Source organism: Trichomycterus rosablanca, chromosome 9, assembly GCF_030014385.1.
Source record: "Trichomycterus rosablanca isolate fTriRos1 chromosome 9, fTriRos1.hap1, whole genome shotgun sequence".
In the NCBI taxonomy this organism is placed as follows: domain Eukaryota; kingdom Metazoa; phylum Chordata; class Actinopteri; order Siluriformes; family Trichomycteridae; genus Trichomycterus; species Trichomycterus rosablanca.
In genome coordinates, this window is record NC_085996.1 from 6,586,778 (window position 1) to 6,609,890 (window position 23,113).

The 23,113-nt window shown below is 43.5% G+C and overlaps 1 protein-coding gene across 1 annotated transcript; it reads right to left on the reverse strand.

Moving 5' to 3' along the window:
• Positions 1–1,113: 1,113 nt before the first annotated feature.
• znf292b (zinc finger protein 292b) lies at positions 1,114–21,340 on the reverse strand. Its single transcript, XM_063001753.1, has 8 exons — positions 21,170–21,340; positions 17,642–17,796; positions 17,390–17,468; positions 16,533–16,668; positions 16,244–16,449; positions 15,526–15,662; positions 10,750–10,891; positions 1,114–9,128 (listed from the first exon to the last, which is right to left on the reverse strand). Exons 1-8 carry the CDS (start codon positions 21,338–21,340, stop codon positions 1,746–1,748), a joined length of 8,409 nt encoding a protein of 2,802 aa, XP_062857823.1. The 3' UTR covers positions 1,114–1,745.
• Positions 21,341–23,113: the final 1,773 nt, after the last annotated feature.

Consider the following 23,113-nt stretch of genomic DNA (forward strand, 5'->3'; position numbering starts at 1 on the left):
GGTTCTGTTTAGGTGGTTGCAAGTCTGAGAACTGTTAGCCCTGCTTATTCTGCAATATTCAGCATTAATTGACATACAATCAGCTCCAGAAGTTTTGGCACCCCAAGCAATCCTAGAATCAGACAAATGCTGTTGTATGTTTGCATCCATGCTTTGTTGACCTTTAAGGCACTTTTGACTTTTGTAGATCAGCCAGTTTTGAGCAGACAGGAGCTGGTTTGTACCAAAGTACTGACAACATAAATTATTGCATTGCATTATTATTGTTTTTTGTGGACAGCATGTTAAAGATAAGAATATAAAATACAGCATGTAAGCTAATGTATTAATATTGTATAATAAATATATTTTGCAGCACATCATTGTGTGGGACTAAATTAAAAGTACTTACAAGCCCTGAAGATATACAGTGTATACAAGGACTTAAATCACCAGTATCCACACAAGGACCACTTGTGGGTTGGTTATGATCTAAAATAATACAATTGTTGCTGTTATCTGTTATTAAATCAGCCAGAACATTAAAACCACCTGCTTGCTGTCGAACCAGCTCTGACCCGCTAAGACATCTGGAGGAGTCCTGTGGTATCAGGTACAAGGACGTTGTTTCTTCCAAAGTGAATCGTCCTACAGTGCATCTCTACTTCAGGTACACAATGCATTCACCTCATCACCAGGATAAAAATCATCTGCAGTTTAATCCACACTTGATCTTCTGTTGGTTCGTAGCAGACTCCATAGCCTTCATGTAAGTGTTTGGTGGCTCATCCCGTCCTCTGACTACTGTTGGTGAGTACTCGCCACGACTGCCTGTGACACCCCTTGCTGTTTGGGACATATTCAACCCAGCTGTCTGGTCGGGACGATCTAATCCTTATCGAAGTCCCTCAGGTCTTTGTGCTGATCAGATCTGCTGCATTCAATACATGAACTACGAGGTACTACCATTAGTCCAAGATCTAATATATCCCTCACCCTCGCATGGAACAATGCTTCTTATGTATTACTATGCACATTTTAGGGGTGGTTTTCATATTTTGGCTCACCACTTTAAATGGAAGATATTTTTGGGGTGACCATGAGGTCAACAAAAAAATTGCCTCTCAGGGAAACTCGTCTCCAGTACTGTTGGTAGTGTTTATTAATGGTCACTGTTCAGTTGCAAAACTGGAATATAAATCTTACATAAACGCTTCAAGAAAAAGTAATCAGTCAGCACCACGATCAAGTCAGTTTATAAAATAAGGACAACCACACAGATTAAAAAAAAAAAAGGCAAGCTGTAATAAATTGGTCTTGGTTGTTTAGGGTACAGACTGCTGGTGGCAGTAATTTATCCAGAACGTCAGGTATGTCCACACAGATTACACAACATTATAGACGATTTTAAATTTATAATACAAGATGAAGACGACTAAAACCGGGTCACCATCTACAGGTCACCACTGCACTACAGGTTCTCCAGTCCAACTGGTACAGAGGCAAATTCATTGTCCTATAGGAGCCTCTGAAATGAAAATCTAGCTTTAAAAGTACTTTTCCCATGTAGATGGATGAGCATGCTTTAGAGGTATATCATTAATATCTGCTCTTTAAGTTCATCACTACAAAACAGGTTTAATACACACAGGACTTTTAAAAACCACCAGGTGCCAGCCAACAAATACCATAAAGGTCAAAGACCAACATACACTTCTCATTTTACATCTAAACAGCTCACTGACCATGCGCTCAGGGCCTCAGCACTACCCCTTAATATTAATCACACTTTCTTTTTTAATAACCACCGCGGGCCGCATGTCATGGAGCTGCTTAAGCAAATGTTCGAATACATTTGATAAACTTCTTTGCACCTCGAACGTCACATTTCTCAGAGAGGTTAGTTTCTGCGGGTTCTTAAATTCCACATATTTCACCGTTCCTCTGGTGTGCTTATCAGGATTGATCCTGCTGCACACGACAGTGGCCGTCTTTAGTTGCACCGGGAGGATTTTCTTGCGTGGAACAACGTCCACTTTTTCGGGCGCTTTCCTCTTTTCAGGGGACTTCCTGGATTCCTCCAGGAATTTGAGAAAGGACATCTCAAAGCCCATTGGCGTAAATGAGGTCAGCACGGGGTCTTGCTCAGGGGGCTGATGTTGTGTCAACGTGGCACTGGAAGAAGTATCAGAGTTATCTGTGAAGTTCTCAGAGAAACTCTGTATAGCACTTAACCTCGTTGTTCTCTTGCGTACCACAGGTTTCTCTCGGACTCGCTCCCCTTTGCGTGGACGTCCTTTCTTTCGCTTGACAACTACAGAGCTATCAGAGCTTACGTCAGTGAATAATTTGCCATCCGAAACTTCTGTATCCTCAGTACTCTCCTTTTCAGACGTCGGTTTTGACAACTCGGACTCGCTGGGCGCACTGTCCACAGCATCCTCGTTCTCGGACACCTCAAAAGAGCTCTCGTCCGAGTCGTCGCTCTTTGATGCTAAATGTTTGTACTTTGAGCGAGGCATTTTCTTGCAGAATATGTAATTGCTCCTCTGCTCCTCCAAGTCCTGTTTCGGCAGGCCGTGCTGGACATAATGCTTCATCAGATTCCGTTCCGACCCAGTTACAGTCTCGCAGCCTTTAATCATGCAAGGGTACTGCAGTGGGAACTTCTTGGTGCACATCGCAGACGCCTCCTCCTGCGATTTTAAAATGGGCTTCCCGTATTTCGTCCAGTGGTTCTTCTGCTCCTTTTTCTTTTTCTCAGCCCCCTTCTGAACAGGCTTTGGCACGGGTTTCTTATTAACTTCTCTATTCTCTTTCTCAAGGAAGGTATAATTTTTGGGAGGTCGACCGAGCCTAACACCATTTGCACTGCGCTTTGCATTCAGTAGTTCGAGTTTGTAAAGTTCATCGTGCTTTTTCATGACATGGCGCAGAAGATTGGACCGCGTGGAATACCCGAGGTTGCAACCCTCGACTTCACAATGGAACACTCCATCGATAGGCTGAACTTTGGAGACCTTTTTCTCTTTATGATCGTTGTCGACATGGCTGATGTACTTCCAGATAGCAGTGAAGGTGACCTCACAGTTTGGCTGGTCACATTGAAACCTGCCCAAATTCAGACCGGACATCATGGCACCTGCTTTGTGAATTTTTAGCTTGTGTAGCTGAAGGTAATGCTGCAGCAGGTCTGTAACGACCTGAAATATTCGAGAGCAGTCTTTGACTTGACACCGCAACTCTGTCACCTCAGTGACCTCTCCCTCGGGCAGATCCTCTTCTTCATTGTTTTCAATTTCCTCTTCCTCTATATGCTCCTCGTCATCATTAGCATCAAATTTGGGAAGAGCAGACTGATGGACTGCTTTGTAATGGAGAATCAAATTGTGCTGAATCGTAAAGGCGGCCACACAGCCCTGATGAACACAACGGTAAGGTCGGTAGGGGCTGAAAACATCATCAACACCCATCTTCTTTTCTTTGGGCTTTTTGATCATTTCTCTTGGTTTCTGCAGTTTAGGTCTTCCAAGTTTGGGCTTCTCTGCTAAAAGATTACCCATCTGCACAGTAAAAGATTGATTCTGTGCCATAAGTGGTGCACCTGTAGGCAATGCCCTTCCAGTAGGCATTGCATATGTGGGCTGGCCGGGCACAGAGAGTCTTGGCCCATCCTGCACCATGTCTGGAGTAGGGATCGCAGAAGGGACATGCCTAATTACTGACGGTTGCATTGCAGTCTGACTTTGAGGGGGTGCTGCCTCTGATCTCTGCAGGGTGTCCATACTAGAGCCAAAATAAGAAGCGGGTGGCTGCTGTTCAAAATGATGGTTGTATTCTGATTTTACAGGTACACCAGTTGAGATTTCCTTTCGCACCAAAGAATCAGTAGGACAAGGGCTTTGATCCCCCTCTAAGGTTTTTCGATTGTATGGACGTGTGATTCCCATCCTCACTATCTGCTCCATTGAGTAATTGTGGTTGGTTTGATAATGGGTTCTGAGGTTTGAGTTTCTGGTGAAGGTCTTAGGACAGAGCTGACAAGTGAAAGGGGCAAGGTTAAACTGCTCTTTCCGGAACTGGTTCAGCATGTCATCGGTGTAGTTATGCTGCCTGATGAGATGTTTGAACAGGGCATCCTTCGTCATTGCTCTGTAACCACACTTATCGATGTCACAGCCATAGCCTCTATTCCCTAGAACAGAGTTTGAATCTAGGGTCCTGGATGCTCCAGGGTTTTCTGTAAGGTCCGTGGTGGACTGCTCATCTTCACTGATTTCTTTATCCAAGTCCAGTCTTTCAAGGGCTCTCTGAATAGCCGTTATTTCATCCTCTTGTTGTATTTGTGGGTTGGTGAGATTTTCATGTGTTGCACTGTCATTAGAACCACCTGCCAAGAACATTTCTGGGGAGGTATTATCAGGGGCAACACCGACTCTGTGGACATCATGTTCTGAGGAACGTCCGGCACTATTTCCAGGAGGTTCATTTCTTTGAGGAGTCATCTGAATTACATTTAATGTTTGTTGAGGAATATTCATCACAGGACTAGAAGCAGCAGAGCTTTGCAAATGTACGTTTTCAAAACCTTGACCTTGTCCTGAAGTGTTTCTTTTGTGGAAATCTCCAGCTAATATCTGCTCACGAAGTTTTTCCTTGACACTCTTTTCAGAGACAAGATTTTGAGCCAGACTAGCCATTGCAGCCAGAAGCCCGTCATTGGACAATCCAGTAGTGTTTGTAATTGTAGATTTTTCTTGGATCTCCTTTATCTTATTTAGTGTTTTGGCCTGCAGGATTCTTCCAACATGGTCAGTAGGAACTTCATTAAATGTGTGAGAGCGATCTTCATCTAGCAAACAAGACAAAAGCGAATCTTCGGGAGCACTCTCATTTACAGAAGGTTTGCCAGGCTGGGGCTGAGTATAATGAACTTGATTTATCTGATTGTTCTTTTCCTTAATGTTTCCTGTGTGTTGAATCACACTGCTTTGTCCATCTTGCGGGTAAGACACGGAGGATTCTGCGAAGGTCTGCTGAATTACACCAACAGACTCGATGGGATTTGCTTCACCTTGTTTACGGGTCTCACTGCTCTGCTTATTGTTATTGTTGGCATATTCAGAATCATTAGTGTGTAGAAACGTGACATTTGGAAATAGTTTTGGGTCGAGAGGACCTTTACTCACTGAAGGCCAAGCTTGGTTGGAATCCATGTGAGAAGGTGAGGACTGAGGAGAATTTGTGAGGTGAGGGGAGTTCAGAAGATCAAGGAATGAAGTGGGAAGGTCTGCACTGAGGACGGTTTCATCATAGGGTTTGCAGATGGCACGTTTAGACAGATGTCCTCCAAGAGATTTAGGACTCTGGAACTCTCTAAAGCACCGGCAGCAAATGAATTTCCCATCTCTGATTATGGCGGGCCACTTCGTTCTGTTGCTTCGTTTACGCTTCTTTACTTCACCGTCTTGTGTGGATCTACCAGAGTCATCTTTAGTCTTCTGAGAATTCACAACTGTAGGAGATGCATTTTGTGGTAGAGGTGGCGAATCTAAACTTGGGTTTCTCTCCAGTTTTATTATACACTCGGTGTGCTTGACCACAGGTACAGAATTGCTTTCTGGTTGCTGAATGTAAGAACCTGCAGATGAATCACCGGTATGGCCCGTTCTGGCCGGATTTCCAATTGGTTGGGTGTCCGTTTGGGTCTGGATATATTGACCAGGGGGATTATTCTGATGCTGAAGAGCAGAATAGGCCATTCCTTCATGACGGGTATTGGGCTCCTGGCCTTGTGTAGCTGTGTTCATTAGGATAGAGGAATGAGCACTGGACATGACATCCATGTTCCTTGCTTGCGAATGGTAAGCCTGTTGAAGTGAATCATTCATCAGTACAGTATTCCATGTACGGTGGGGGGTTTCATGAGACTGATTTGTTGAGCTTCCTAGCTGCGAGAGTACAATGGGATCCAAAATGTTCTCCATTTGATTGGGAAAAGGTTGGCTAGTAGAAGCTCCTATGTGGGATGGCATAGCATGATAAGTGGAATTTGGGTTTGGGCAGCTTACTGAGTACTGGTGCTGATCGGTAGGGTTCTGCATTTGTGTTGCAGGAGTTTGAATGCTTTGAGCCACCTGATTGTGAAAGGGTGCAACTGATTGCGAGTTTCCATTCATGGACACAGGTCTGCTTGTAATGGGTGGTACCTTATTGTTTCTTTTTGCTAGTTTCCACTGCGTATAAAAATCACAGTGAGCAGCTTTCATGTGCTTGGTTAGACTCCTATAATTGCTGTAGTCACGAGAACAGGTTTCATAAGCACATTTATATCTCTCTTTTTCCTCTGCAACCGGCCCAGTGTTTGACTGCACTGGCTGTACTGGTCTGCTCTCCGAGACCTGTCTGTTGACAGGAAAGGGAGTGACTTGTGGAGGAAGCCTTTGCGACACTGGTAATACTGGTGCCACATTATGAGCAGTGTGTGTTACAGGTACAACGTTATTACTGTACTGAACTTGGTACGGAGCTTGAATCTGGGACATGGGGTTTGAATCATATTGTCCGTATGCAGAAGTTTCATTATTGTACAGCGGCTGGGTATGACCTTGAGCAACAGCCGTCTGCATTTGAGCTTGTAAAACATCTCCTGAGGGTACGGGCTGCAAGTCCTCAAGAATGCTTTGATAAGAGGGCGCTGGAGGAACAAGGCATGGTGGAGAAAGCATTGGGTCACTCATTAAGACATCCAACAAGGAATCCTCTTGTTTAGGTTCATTCAGGTGAGGCATTGGACGATTGATTGAAGATTGTAATGGATTGGCAGGAGGATGTATCAGACTGGCAGGATGGTGGATGGGATTGGCTGGAGGAAGGATGGGGTTGGCGGGAGGGTGATGAGGGCTGATCGGCGGGTGAAGGGGGCTGACCGGAGGATGAAGGATGGGGTTGGCAGGAGGGTGAAGGGGGCTGGCGGGGGATTGCATGGGATTGGCGGGAGGGTGCATGGGATTGGCAGGATGGTGCATGGGGTTGGTAAGACGATGCATGGGGTTGGCGGAGGGGTGGATGGGATTGACGTGAGAGTGGTTGAGTTTGGTCGGAGTGTGAATCGGGTTGGCGGGAGGGTGGATAAGGTTTGCAGAATGGTGCATGAGGTTGGTGGGAGATTGCATTGGGTTGGCAGAAGGGTGGCTGGGGTTGGCAGAAGGGTGGCTGAGGTTGACGGAGGGGTGGATGGGGCTGGCCGGAGGGTAAATGAAGTTGGCAGGAGAGTGCATAGGGTTGGCAGGATGAGGGTGGATGGAGCTGGCCGAAGGGTGGATGGAGTTGGCGGGAGAGTGCATAGGGTTGGCAGGATGAGGGTGGATGGGGCTAGGCGGAGGGTGGATGGGATTGGCAGGAGAGTACATGGGGTTTGCAGAAGGTTCTATTGGCTGGCTATCCATTTGCAGGTTCCTCTGCAGCGTAAGGCTTGGACCAGGTGGTTCAGTACTAGGGGTTCCTGGGTCAAACGCATGTGTAGGATCTAGACTACCTGCATTAAGCATGTTCTTAACAGAGTGTTTCACTTTCATCAGACCCAAAAGGTGATCAGTAGGCATGGTTTCAAAGTTGCCTACTGAAGGCCCTGGAAGAATGTCTTCCTCAATCTCATGTTTAATTGATGGCCTGAAATGGTCTGGTTGAGGGTCTGAATCATGAGTATGTCCTTCCTTGGTGGTCTGTGGTTCCTCCGGCTTAGCATTATGGCTCTCCTCATGCAAATCTAACTGAGACTGAGTATGAAAGACCTTCCCACAGCCAGGCACTTTACAGGTGAATGTTTTGTAATGCTGTGCCTCGTGGTCATAGAGTCTATAAGCCTCGCTGAACACCTTTCCACAGCCTGGAAACATGCATTTGGCCTTGAAGACCGGGTGCTCTTTGCTGTGCACAAGCAGCTCAGCGTTGGTGTCGAAGCTAGCTCTGCAGTTTAGCTGAATGCAGGTATAAGGCTTGGCGTCACAGTGGACCTGCAGGTGGTCGTTGAGGTGATTGACGTTAAGAAAGTGACGGCGACAATACTGACAAACGATCTTTGTGCTCTGCATTTCAAGAAAGCGCTTCGCCTCTTCAACCTCCCCGTGATCCTTAACGTGGGCGATCAGATTCCGGAAGTACTTGAATCCCTTCCTGCAGTTTGGAACAGGGCAAATATTTCCCTCGTTCCCATTGACTCCAACACCAGACTGAGAACCCAGCACACCCTTGTTGTTCAAACCGCCTCCATAGCCAGTTTTTGCTTTCGTTTTTGCTGGGTTTTCTCCACTTTTGGCTGTAACCGGCACATCAGTTTTCGCACTTGCTAACTGCTTAAAGGTTTTCATGGAAGCCAGGCGCTCTTTGCAGGACTGCTTGACATGCAGCGCGACGTGCGGCTCGAGAGTCTCTCTCGTCTCGAACGTCTCTGTACAAATTGGACAGCTGTACCGGCCGTCCTTCAAGTGAGTCTGTGCGTGCCGCACTATTCTATGGCCGAGAAACTCCTTATCGCACAAAACACAATACTGCATGTACGCTTGCCAGTTTCTGAACCTGGCAGACACGAACCCTTTCTCTCTCAACTTTTTCACTTCCCGGTTTTTCTGCTTCTGGTCCGAGATCTCATTGAGTTCATTCGTAGTGTCTAAAAAGTATTCGAAAACGTCCTTGAACTCCTCATGAGCCGAACCAGACTCCTCCAGGTCCATGCCTGCGAGAGGATCATCGTTCAGCTCATCGATGGAACACACAATCGATGCCTCCTCACCCATCAACCCCAAGCAATGGCGTTTTAGCGTTTTCCAGTCCCAGAATTCAGGATCGAAGGGCCACTGGGTTTTAAAGACGAGAAGAACATCGCAGCGTAAAGAGTTCGGTATTGGAAGGTTCTCTTCCTCAAGCTTCTGGTCTGGCTCGTTGTACAGGGTTTCCACGGCATAATACGATTCCAACGTCGGCTCCAGGAGGAACTCTGTTAGCTGGCAGGCCCGTTTTATCTCCAGATCAGAGGGCAAAAGGCATGAGATGGTTTTGCAGATGGTGGTCTTGTTTGCCCCCTCGCAAGACTCCATACGGAGGGCACGTATGCACATCTCAATGCAAGTGGGTAATCCAGTCTTGTCCAGCTGCAGGGAGAAAAATAGGATTAAAAAAAAAAAATTTTTACAAATGACATTGATACAGTTCAATGGGATGGGAGACATGAATTTTTTTATTGATACTTAACATCACAATATTTTGAATACAGACAGTTTTTTTTAGTTTTTTATACATTTTTTCAACATTCCCTTTCTCTATCCCTCTCTTCCCATCCGTGGAGGGAAGAAAACAACAATAATAGCGACAATAATAATAAAAGTACTTCTAAATGAACTATGTACAATTAGGGATTGAATTTTTATATATAACATATATTAGTCTGTGAAAATAAAGTCAGGTCTGAGGGGTGTCACATAATTAACCCATTTTTCCCAAGATGAGTCAAATTGTTCAAACTTTAAATTTAAGAATGCTGTCATCCTCTCCATTCGATAAATTCCCAATGTGATATCCATCCACGCATTCAGGGTTGGACTCTCCCGGGATAGGGAGACATGAATTTTAAAGAATAGATTTAACATTTATTGGAGCAAAAAGATCTGGTGAACAAAAGCTGGATCTGATCCATTCTGGAAAACTGCATCTATACTAAATATCTGAAACACAAGTGCCTTAAAGTATTATGATGCACTCCAAACTAGATTCACCATTGAATTATTCAAATTTTAAAACTTAATTTGCATGATTGCTGTTTTTTATGATGCGAACTTCATTCAAGCGCTGTCTTTGGTGCACTAGTTCCACCTACCTGTATATGTAACTAACTGTTGTGACTGGGCGGTGTTCTTTCTTAAGTTTTCTAAAAAATAACCCCAAGCCCTCGTCTTTTGGTGAACAAAGATTAGTTGGAATGACTAAGTAATCCAAGAACCATCAAATAAAAAATATTAATAAACATATGCAATGAATTTGACATGAAAGCATCCCAAACACAGACGTCACTGTTCACAGTCAAGCCAGCTTGATAATGCCATGGGCTTAGAGATAGTTAATCATGATACAAGCTCATACAAGCTCTTACTTTTCTTTGTCAACAGACTTTGGTACAGATTTGAGGTCCTGGGGTGTCTCTGCCCACAGCAAAGTTTGTTTGTTCATTAGGATTGTAACGTCATGTTTTACACTTTGGTTACATTCATGACAGGAACGGTAGTTACTCATTACACAAGATTAATCAGTTCACAAGTTTATATCCGACACAGTCTTGGACAATTCAGTGTCTCCAATTCACCTCACTTGCACGTCTTTGGACTGTGGGAGGAAACCGGAGCACCCGGAGGAAACCCATGCGGACACGGGGAGAACCACCGTGCCTCCCCGCCCACAACAAAGTAAAGCTTACTTGACTGTGTACATTGTTACCCATGTTGAAGCTTCTCATTCACACTAGAGCTGTTTTTGTGATGGTTTTCTGATTACATCCAAGCATTAATGGGTGCAGTTAAACTAACCCTATAAATATGGACACAAGTTTTAGTCGATCATAATCAGTAATGAGGGATTAAGAGCCCCACTACAAACTTAAATGCCACTATGACACTTTCCACATCACCACAATTATCTAAGTTGCTGTCCGTATATTTTTGACTCGGGACTGCCATGATATACAAATCCAGCTAGGAAGCAAGTTCAGGGGGAAGCACTCACCTCGGACTGGATCACTTTAATGAAGAATAGCAGGTGGACCACAGTTTTAGCAAGCACCGACATCTTCTGACATCTTTCCAGAAAGCTCTGCTCTGAAGATTCTAACCTCTTCAGCAGTTTACTCCAGAAGAGAGTCAGTTCCCTGGGAAAGATCAGATCATCAGATCATCCACACATTTCACTACAGAACTGAATTACATAGCAAAGCTTTCATCCGATCATTCTGTGTCATTTTTGCCTGAATGCTTATCTGTAACAATGTTTATACACTGATGAACCAAAACAAAAGCAACGTCTGAATCTGTAGCACTTGTGAATGTGAGCGTGACCTCTTATTAGATTAGGCTGATAGTAGTTCCTCATAGTTCCTATGTTAAACGCAGCAGATCTGATCAGCATAAAGACCTGATGGACTTTGAAAAAGACCAGATCGTTAGAACTGGACGTCCCGTTTTCTCCAAAATCATGTGGACGGCCAGGCATGTGAGCATTGTTTACCTGCGGAATAGATGGAGCCACAAGGCAATGTAGGGAAGCTGAAGCTGCTGCTAACATCTGGTACCAGATTTGGTACCACAAAACACCTTTAGATGCCTCTGCAGGTCAGAGCTGTTTCCCCATTACATTAGGTGGCTTGTGTGAATGTTCTGGCTCATTGGTGTATAAATTAAAGAGGACGGCGTGTAATAAGACAACATTACAGAGAAAGTGGACGTTTACAGACACGCAAATTGGAATCCACAGTAATCAAGCTTTCCAGTGATACAGGAAAAATGCAGTCGCAAACTTTGTATTTAAAAAAAAAAAAAAAAAAAAAAGGTTGTTTTTATAATTTTTGACCAAAGACGTGTCTACAACCCCTGGCAAAAATTATGGAATCACCACTCTTGGAAGATGTTCTGTCAATTGTTTAATTTTGTAGAAAAAAAATAAATCACAGACATGCCACAAAACTATCATTTTTCAAAATGTCAACCTTCTGGCATTAAGAAACAATAAAAAAAAGAAACAAATATAATAGTTGTGGTCAGTCACAATTGCTTTTTTTTAGATCAAGTAGAGGAAAAAAATATGGAATCACTCAAATCTGAGGAAAAAATTATGGAATCACTCTGTAATTTGCAGTTTAAAAACAAAACATCTGCAGCAGATTAGATTTGCTAATTATTCTTCAGTTTAAAAAGAGTGCTCACACCTCGGAGAGCTGTTGCACAAAGCAGATTGTCATGAATCATGGTTCCAACACAAGATATGTCAGTTGAAACAAATGAGAGGATTATAAAACTCCTTCAAGAAGATAAATCATTGTGGAATGTCGCAAAAGATGTTGGTTGTTCCCAGTAAGCTGTGTTTAAAATCTGGACCAAGTACAAACAAAATGGGAAGGTTGTAAAAGGGAAGCATACTGGTAGACCAAGTAAGACATCAAAGCATCAAGATAGAAAACTTAAAGCAATATGTCTTGAAAACAGAAAATGCACAACAAAACAAATGAGAAACAAGTGGCCGGAAAGTGGAGTCAATGTCTGTGACTGAACTGTAAGAAATCACCTAAAAGAAATGGGATTTACATACAGAAAAGCCAAACAAAAGCCACCATTAACACCTAAAAAGAAAAGAACAAGGTTAAAGTAGGCTAAAGAAAAGCAATCGTGGACTGTGGGTGACTGGATAAAAGTGATCTTCAGTGATGAATCGCGAATCTGCATTGGGCAAGGTGATGATGCTGGAACTTTTGTTTGGTGTCTGTCCAATGAAATTTATGAAGATAACTGCCTAAAGAAAACATGTTAATTTCCACAGTTGTTGATGATATGGGCCTGCATGTCGGGTAAAGGCACAGGGGAGATGGTCTTCAATAAATGCCAAAGTCCACATTGAAATTTTGGACGCTTTTCTTATTCCATCAGTTGAAAGGATGTTTGGTGATGATGACTTCATTTTTCAAGATGATAATGCATCTTGCCATAGGGCAAAGGACGTGAAAACTTTCCTTCAAGAAAACATATAATGTCAATGGCATGGCCTGCAAATAGTCCGGATCTCAATCCATTTAAAAATCTCTGGTGGAAATTGAAGAAAATGGTCAATGACAAGGTTCCAACCTGCAAAGCTGATCTGGCAACAGCAATAAGAGACAGTTGAAGGCAGATTGATGAAGAATACTGTTTGTCATTAGTTAACTCCATGCCTCAGAGAGTTTAAACCATTATAAAAGCCAGAGGTGGTGCAACAAAGTAATAATGGTGCAGTGTTTTCTAATGATTCCATAATTTTTTCCTCAGATTTGAGTGATTCCATATTTTTTTCCTCTACTTGATCTAAAAAAAAGCAATTGTGACTGACCACAACTATTATATTTGTTTCTTTTTTTATTGTTTCTTAATGCCAGAGGGTTGACAGTTTGAGAAATGATAGTTTTGTGGCATGTCTGTGATTTATTTTTTTTCTACAAAATTAAACAATTGAAAGAACATCTTCCAAGAGTGGTGATTCCATAATTTTTGCCAGGGGTTGTATATAAACTGGCCCATTATTCAAAAAACTGAAAACAATTACTGATGGGACCAAAATCCAAAAATGCTGCTACCATGTCTCACCTTAAAGATGTAGTGATTGGGACGTTTTGTTCACTAATAAAGCTTTTTTATATATATATATATATACAGTGTATCACAAAAGTGAGTACACCCCTCACATTTCTGCAAATATTTCATTATATCTTTTCATGGGACAACACTATAGACATGAAACTTGGATATAACTTAGAGTAGTCAGTGTACAGCTTGTATAGCAGTGTAGATTTACTGTCTTCTGAAAATAACTCAACACACAGCCATTAATGTCTAAATAGCTGGCAACATAAGTGAGTACACCCCACAGTGAACATGTCCAAATTGTGCCCAAATGTGTCGTTGTCCCTCCCTGGTGTCATGTGTCAAGGTCCCAGGTGTAAATGGGGAGCAGGGCTGTTAAATTTGGTGTTTTGGGTACAATTCTCTCATACTGGCCACTGGATATTCAACATGGCACCTCATGGCAAAGAACTCTCTGAGGATGTGAGAAATAGAATTGTTGCTCTCCACAAAGATGGCCTGGGCTATAAGAAGATTGCTAACACCCTGAAACTGAGCTACAGCATGGTGGCCAAGGTCATACAGCGGTTTTCCAGGACAGGTTCCACTCGGAACAGGCTTCGCCAGGGTCGACCAAAGAAGTTGAGTCCACGTGTTCGGCGTCATATCCAGAGGTTGGCTTTAAAAAATAGACACATGAGTGCTGCCAGCATTGCTGCAGAGGCTGAAGACGTGGGAGGTCAGCCTGTCAGTGCTCAGACCATACGCCGCACACTGCATCAACTCGGTCTGCATGGTCGTCATCCCAGAAGGAAGCTGACGCACAAGAAAGCCCGCAAACAGTTTGCTGAAGACAAGCAGTCCAAGAACATGGATTACTGGAATGCCCTGTGGTCTGACGAGACCAAGATAAACTTGTTTGGCTCAGATGGTGTCCAGCATGTGTGGCGGCGCCCTGGTGAGAAGGACCAAGACAACTGTATCTTGCCTACAGTCAAGCAAGGTGGTGGTAGCATCATGGTCTTGGGCTGCATGAGTGTTGCTGGCACTGGGGAGCTGCAGTTCATTGAGGGAAACATGAATTCCAACATGTACTGTGACATTCTGAAACAGAGCATGATCCCCTCCCTTCGAAAACTGGGCCTCATGGCAGTTTTCCAACAGGATAACGACCGCAAACACAACCTCCAAGATGACAACTGCCTTGCTGAGGAAGCTGAAGGTAAAGGTGATGGACTAAACCCAATTGAGCACCTGTGGCGCATCCTCAAGTGGAAGGTGGAGGAGTTCAAGGTGTCTAACATTCACCAGCTCCGTGATGTCATCATGGAGGAGTGGAAGAGGATTCCAGTAGCAACCTGTGCAGCTCATGCCCAGGAGGGTTAAGGCAGTGCTGGATAATAATGGTGGTCACACAAAATATTGACACTTTGGGCACAATTTGGACATGTTCACTGTGGGGTGTACTCACTTATGTTGCCAGCCATTTAGACATTAATGGCTGTGTGTTGAGTTATTTTTAGAAGACAGTAAATCTACACTGCTATACAAGTTGTACACTGACTACTCTAAGTTATATCCAAGTTTTATTTCTATAGTGTTGTCCCATGAAAAGATATAATAAAATATTTGCAGAAATGTGAGGGGTGTACTCACTTTTGTGATACACTGTATATATATTTTCTTTATGCATTTTCTCCCTTTTAGCGCGTCCAATTGCTCGATTGCATCATGCCTCCTCTCCACCAATGCCGATCCCCGCTCTGATCGAGGAGAACGAAGCTAACCCACGCCCCCTCCGACACGTGGGCAGCAGCCGTATGCATCTTAACACCTACACTTTGACGAGCAGTGCAGCTCAGCGTTGTGTATGGAGAGACACACCCTGACAGCACTCTTTCCTCATCTCTGTGCAGGTGCCATCAATCAGCCAGCAGAGGTCGTAATTGCATTAGTTATGAGAGAGAGTCCCTATCCAGTTATTAATACCCCACCCCTATCTGAACAACAGGCCAATCGTTGTTCATGTGGCCGCTCAGCCTTAGCCGGCAGGCAGACAGAACTGAGATTTGATACGATGTATTCGAGATCCAGCTCTGGTTCCAGCGTGTGTTTTTACCGCTGAGCCACCTGAGCGGCCACTAATATTCAATTTCAGTAGTATAAGGCAGTATAAACGTATTTTTCACCAGCCACTCACCAGGCACAGTACGAGTCCTCCTGCAGGAGCTGCCGGGTCAGGAACCCTGAACAGAGTGTAAACGCTCCTCTCTCGTCTCCGTCCGCCTCCAGATTACAGATCATCTCCAGCGCATCTCTACAGTCCACCTTTGATAACTGCATTTAAAATAAAGATTTACATAATTACAGCTGGGTTTAATTTAACAAAAAGCTAACACACCGTCACATCTGGGGCACTCGGGCGGCACTGCCCACCAGCACTATTAAAAGCTCAGAATGGTGGAAAGGTGATGACTGGATGTATGTCGAAAAGGGCGTGTGCTAGTCTGAGGCTCCCCTTGTCCTTGGTCAGGGCAGGATTGTAATAGGAAATTGGGGCAAGGCTGGGACAAAAGCAGTGAAAAAAACATGCCAAAGTCCTGATTGGCTATTCAGAACAACATGTGATCAGTAATGAAATTTCAACACTAACAAAGAGGAGGAAACAAACACTTTCTTACAATTAATAACAGCTCAATAACAAGATTCCCAGTAGTTCTCAGATGGTTTAATACCACTGGCAGTCTCGAGCTTGAGTCTCAGTGGTGCTACAAGCTGGCAGAGTGCTCAAAAGTAACAAATGACCCAGTCTTATATTGGGAAGGTGGAATGGAGCCCCCCCCGACCAGTGAATAGCAATTTGGTGACATGAGGTGAAAATGGGCAAAACTGTTTTACAAAGCGGTAACACTACTCACCTCATCCAGCAGTGTCTCCTGAGGGGCGAAAGAGCACAAGCAGACCAGGTAACTCTGTTTAAAATGAGTTCCACTTCCCTCAAAAGCAGGAAAATCAGCGCAGGCTTTAGCCAACAGCGCCGCCTTCTCCATCCTGTTTTCTTTAATCAGAAACTTCACTCTGAGCTGCAGCAGATCCGGACCTTCACGCTCCAGAAACTCACGCACTACAAACAAGAACCACCAAAGTACCGAGAGTTTGAGAGAGTCCTCGGCAAATATTAAAACTAGAAAGTGATTTAGGCATCACCTTTTTCCTCTGGAGGCGTCTCATTTCGGAGAATGCTCTGTAGCGTGGTGTTGCTCCACATGCCTTTCTCCTGACTGGCTGCATAGAGCAGACGCAGCTGAGACACGCCATTCTGCTGCAGCTGCTCATGAGCTGCCTGCACCACAAAGAACACAGAAAAGCTTTATGGCTACATTTTCTAGCAATAAAACAGCAGCAGGTTAGGGCATGCTATAGCTGATGGACACAAAGAGGTGGCACAACATTATGGGAAATAAAAACAAATCACAAAAACGGGGTTCGGGTGGTGCAGGAGTCTAATACGCTGGCCATGACCGAGAGAAGGAAGGGCAGATGAGGTATAGCCTCTCTACTGCTCCAACAGCGACTCCTGCTGTGTGGTCTGTTCGAGGTACTGAAAGAAGCGGCAGAAGAATACAGGAGGAGTACGGGTCATTAAGGAGGTGCAGAGGCTCTCTGTAGGAAATAAACGTGTCAAGATGCAGCTGGAAGCTTTTTTCGTCCCCCAGTTTGATCCTCTTCAACCCAAATTTGGATTTATCCAATTGCACATTGATTTTATGACTCTGAGGGCCACTGAGAAGGGACACAGCTGCTTCTTCCAAAGAGCTTCAAGGTGTACTCCTCCATGACTCCTACTGATAACTCAACCAGTCACTAGATGCACTATTGCAGCAGCAAGGAGGAGATTCATCATATGGTCTTTCCCATCTCAGACACGCCCACTTGTGCCTGTAGATCCTGACCAGGCCGAAAGCACCACTAGGATTCAAACATGGTCTCCATAAAAGTGAACTAGGGCGTTAGACTGCTGCACTACCTGCCCGCAGGCGTATCCATACTCCAATATAGGTTACCTGTACAGAGGAGTGGAACTGTTCCCACAATACATCAGGAGAACTGTCAGCTACTGACAGCAGCACCTCCACACAGCTCCTACACACACACACACACACATTTAAAATCATGTTAGGAAACACAGATGAATGACTGAGTAGAGTTGGTGCTGCAGGTAGAAGGTGGATTGGCTGCTCTTATATATATATATATATATATATATATATATATATATATATACACATTATTTTAAATAAAGTAATGTAACTCACAGTGAAAGTCTCTCCAGAACCACACTGACGTTCTCACTCCCAGGCCACAGGTGCACAGATGCCTGCGCAAAACTCAACAGCGCCAACCGGTAACTCTCCAACACAGCCCAGGGGTCCTCTTCCGTCCTCCATACGCTCACACACTCCACCAACGACTAAAGAAAATAAAATAAAAAACACACACAGGTGGAAAATCGGCTTTTACAAATTCAACCCATTCTTAAAATTTGCAGCCCCGCAATTTAATCTAATCACTTCATTATCATTTGTTATTGCTACGTGAGTTTCTTATGTTTATAAGGGTGCCAGTACAGTGACCAGTTCCATACAGTCCTGTGACCAGTTCCATACAGTCCAGGACTGCTGGTGCCTTCAAAATCACCACACAAAAAAAAGTGTTTTATTTTTAACTGACTTCTGATTGAATTTCAAACCACATGCCAAGAGCTTAAATACCAACTCGAATACAAAAAGCAAAATTCAATGTGGTTTCAGTCTGAATAAAATCTGTCTGATAATCACAATCAATGAAAGTCATAATCCAACACTAACAGTATAAAGAATAAAAAGAAACGCTGGTGATGCCACGCCGACAGCAGAACTGTCAAACTAAATGTGATCTGTAAAGGCTGCCAGTCTGAAAACTTCTCCCTGTAAGGATTAAGGTTAGTAAGTCCTAAATATTGATTACTAATAATTAATATCAACCCTGAAACATGTATCGGTCGACCCTTACAACACAAAACTCAAATACTCACATGCAAACACTCTCACACATCAATACTAACACCAACATTCAGTCTCTCATCAGCACGTCAAACATAGTCTTTACATTTTGTCATTTCCAGTCCCCCAATACAATTCCTCCGCCACTTACACCACCCACATGCTGGCTGAGGAGAGCCACGGACTAGCTTCAACTCTGATCTTTATTCAATGCCAGTACCTGCAGAAATGTGCACTAGATTGGGATCACAACAACATTAAGTTAATAATGTGGATGATTTGAGTGATTTGCTGTGCACACCTTTTAGATTTGGTTAGATTCAACTTTATTGTCATTGTGAAGATAAGTGGGTAGCACTGTCGCCTCACAGCAAGAAGGTTCTGGGTTCAATCCCCAGGTGGGGGCGGTCCGGGTCCTTTCTGTGTAGAGTTTGCATGTTCTCCCTGTGTCTGTGTGGGTTTCCTCCGGGTGCTCCGGTTTTCTCCCACAGTCCAAAGACATGCAAGTGAGGTGAATTGGAGACACTAAATTGTCCATGACTGTGTTGGATATAATCTTGTGTACTGATGAATCTTGTGTAATGAGTAACTACCGTTCCTGTCATGAATGTAACCAAAGTGTAAAACATGACGTTAAAATCCTAATAAACAAACAAACACTGTGAAGAGAACAAGACCAGAGCCAATGAAATGCAGTAGCATCTAACCACAAGTTAAAAATATATATAAATATAATAGATAATGCTGATTGTGCAGTGTATAGACTAGTATATCATTACTTATTTATTTATTAGGATTTTAACGTCATGTTTTACACTTTGGTTACATTCATGACAGAAACGGTAGTTACTCAATACACAAGATTCATCAGTTCACAAGTTTATATCAAACACAGTCATGGACTATTTAGTGTCTCCATTTCACCTCACTTGAACGTCTTTGGACTGTGGGAGGAAAACGGAGCACCCGGAGGAAACCCACACAGACACGGGGAGAACATGCAAACTACACACAGAAAGGACCCGGACCGTCCCGTCTGGGGATCGAACCCAGGACCTTCTTGCTGTGAGGTGACAGTGCTACCCACTGAGCCACTGTGCCAAGTATATAATTACATTGCTCAGTAATGAATTAATATGGATAATAATCTGGATTATACAGAAGATTGACCATGTTCAGTGTCACCTAAAGCTCAGTAGTAAATAAAATATGAATTATAATCTAGATTGTGCACAAGTTTAATGTCAAACACAGTCATGGACTATTTAGTATCTCCATTTCACCTCACTTGAACGTCTTTGGACTGTGGGAGGACACCGGAGCACCCGGAGGAAACCCACGCAGACACGGGGAGAACATGCAAACTACACACAGAAAGGACCCGGACCGTCCCGTCTGGGGATCGAACCCAGGACCTTCTTGCTGTGAGGTGACAGTGCTACCCACTGAGCCACTGTGCCAAGTATATAATTACATTGCTCAGTAATGAATTAATATGGATAATAATCTGGATTATACAGAAGATTGACCATGTTCAGTGTCACCTAAAGCTCAGTAGTAAATAAAATATGAATTATAATCTAGATTGTGCACAAGTTTAATGTCAAACACAGTCATGGACTATTTAGTATCTCCATTTCACCTCACTTGAACGTCTTTGGACTGTGGGAGGACACCGGAGCACCCGGAGGAAACCCACGCAGACACGGGGAGAACATGCAAACTACACACAGAAAGGACCCGGACCGTCCCGTCTGGGGATCGAACCCAGGACCTTCTTGCTGTGAGGCGACAGTGCTACCCACCGAGCCACTGTGCCAAGTATATAATTACATTGCTCAGTAATGAATTAATATGGATAATAATCTGGATTATACAGAAGATTGACCATGTTCAGTGTCACCTAAAGCTCAGTAGTAAATAAAATATGAATTATAATCTAGATTGTGCACAAGTTTAATGTCAAACACAGTCATGGACAATTTAGTGTCTCCATTTCACCTCACTTGCACGTCTTTGGACTGTGGGAGGACACCGGAGCACCCGGAGGAAACCCACGCAGACACGGGGAGAACATGCAAACTCCACACAGAAAGGACCCGGACCGTCCCGTCTGGGGATCGAACCCAGGACCTTCTTGCTGTGAGGCGACAGTGCTACCCACTTAGCCACCGTGCCGTAGTTTATTTACATGGACTATAATCTAGAAGGTACATGAAATCGACAATGCTCAGTGTCAGTAATAAAATCTGGATTATAATCTAGATTGTTTGGGTATTTATTCTGTGTTCCTTGACAACAAAGAAAGGAGATTTATCGCACTTACCAACAATAAAATCCAAGGAGGAAATCATTCTAGATTAGAATCTGGATTATATGTGTGATTTACTCTGCACAGTGACACTAAATGCACAAAAATAAATGAAAATCCTGATCTGGATCATTTATTGTGTTGACTGACAGTAGCACATCCATACAACAAGCTTTATAATATAACATAAAGAGCTGAAGCTGTAATCTAAGAGTGTTAAGGAGCAATAAACTGTATAAATTATTTATATAATTAATGTAATAATAATGTGTGGATGATTATTCTGCTGCAGTAGGTGGTTATGGTTAGCATTAGCACATAGCTGTAGGTGTCATTGTGCTTTACTGACACACTGTATGTTATTATATTTATGACAATAGTGGAGGAGTCAGTATTACTGTACAGCATGTTGTGTATTGTTGCACCCTGTGTGTGTGTGTGTGTGTGTGTGTGTGTGTGTGTGTGTTTCCAGCTGCAGGCTTGACTCTCACCTGACAGAAAGCTCGGCAGTACTGGGCGGTTCTCTCCTCGTGCTGCTGCGGCTCTGCTCCGTCTCTCAGCGCCGAGCGGAGCTCCTCCAGGCGGCTACAGAGCAGCTGCAGGGCGGACTGACTGCGGCTCAGAGCGCGCTGGTCCTGCTCGGCCTCATCACCGTCCGCCATCTTCACATCTAGTTCCGCCGCGTCCGCAACTCACCACACCACGTGACCCAAACCAATTGCGTCTCCGCGTACTCGTATGGATGACGGCTAGATTCAGTGGTGGAGCATCGAATCGGGACTATTACGGAATGTTGCACCCCAAAGACCTCTATGGGTTGCTGTCGTTTTGCCTGATTAAAAACACCACATTTATACTATGAAACGGGTTTTGTGAGCAAAATGTACGGAATGCGGAGTATATAAAATAATATCATCCAAATTGTATGGGTATTTATTCAGTGTTCCTTGACTTTCCATGTTTAGCAACAAAGAAATCTGAATTATTCTGGAGATTTATAGCACTCACCAACAATAAAATCCAAGGGGGAAATCATTCTAGATTAGAATCTGTATTATATAAATGAAAATCCTGATCTGGATCATTTATTGTGTTGACTGACAGTGACACATCCATACAACAAGCTTTATAATATAACATAAAGAGCTGAAGCTGTAATCTAAGGGTATTAACGAGTAATAAACTGTATAAATTATTTAAATAATTGTTTTAATAACAAAACGCACTATTAAAATAATAAACAAATAAAGATTTACTTGAGCAAACGGCACAGCCCCATGTGATTATAATTATAAAAATTATGTTGGTAGTTAGCATTATTAGCTAACGTTTCCTCTTGTATTATCAGTATTCCGTACACTGTTTTTAAATCTACACACGTTGAAATGACAAACAATCTAATGTGCAGGAGTAACGCATTCACTCTCATTAATCACTTATTTCTATGATTTCGACCATTCACTACAAAAATAAATAAAGTAAATATTCAATTTCTTGGAAAAATTCACAACCTATAACCATGGCTGTGATAACAGCAATCCGTACAGCACTAGTTCATATTTATTACACATTTTTGCCCTCCTCACAAACATCTATAGTGAAACACGACGCACTCCAGGCTCGGAAAGTTCTTTTATAAAACTAACATTTGGTCTGTGTGGGTGCTGGCACATTAACGTTCAGTAAAGGGAAATGTGGGCTGATTGTGGCTAGTGCAAGCATGGTTAACCACATGTAAAAACCCATCAGCTCCAGTAACAGTGTTTGTGTATCATGCAGGTTAATAACAGACAGGTTAGTTAGGGCCTGTTTGTAAGATTCTCCAGTGGGCAGTATTCCAGTACTGTACTTCTGTTTGTAAGCCAACAAACAGAAAGTGTTTGCTGTACTGCAGCAAATATGCACAGATTTTTGAGTGCTACAAATAAATAAATAAATAAATACATAATTTGCAGTGTTGTCGGGGTGAGTAAATAGGAGAGAAATGAGAAAAATATGATTCTGATTTAATTCTCTTAGTGTAGATATGGAATTAAGGGGCGGCACGGTAGCTTAGTGGGCAGCACTGTCGCCTCACAGCAAGAAGGTCCTGGGTTCGATCTCCAGGTGGGGCGGTCGGGGTCATTTCTGTGCGGAGTTTGCATGTTCTCCCCGTGTCCGCATGGGTTTCGTCCGGGTGCTCCGGTTTCCTCCCACAGTCCAAAAACATGCCACCAGGCTAATTAGAAACACTGAATTGTCCTATAGCCGCTAGATGCACAAACCAGTGCATTGTAGTGCCGGTCCCAAGCCCGGATAAAATAGGGAGGGTTGTGTCAGGAAGGGCATCCAGCGTAAAAATTGTGCCAAATCAATGCGGATCATGATCCGCCGAGAGCCGACCCCGTAACCGAACAGGACAAAGGCCGAGGAACAAGAAGTGTAGATATGGAATT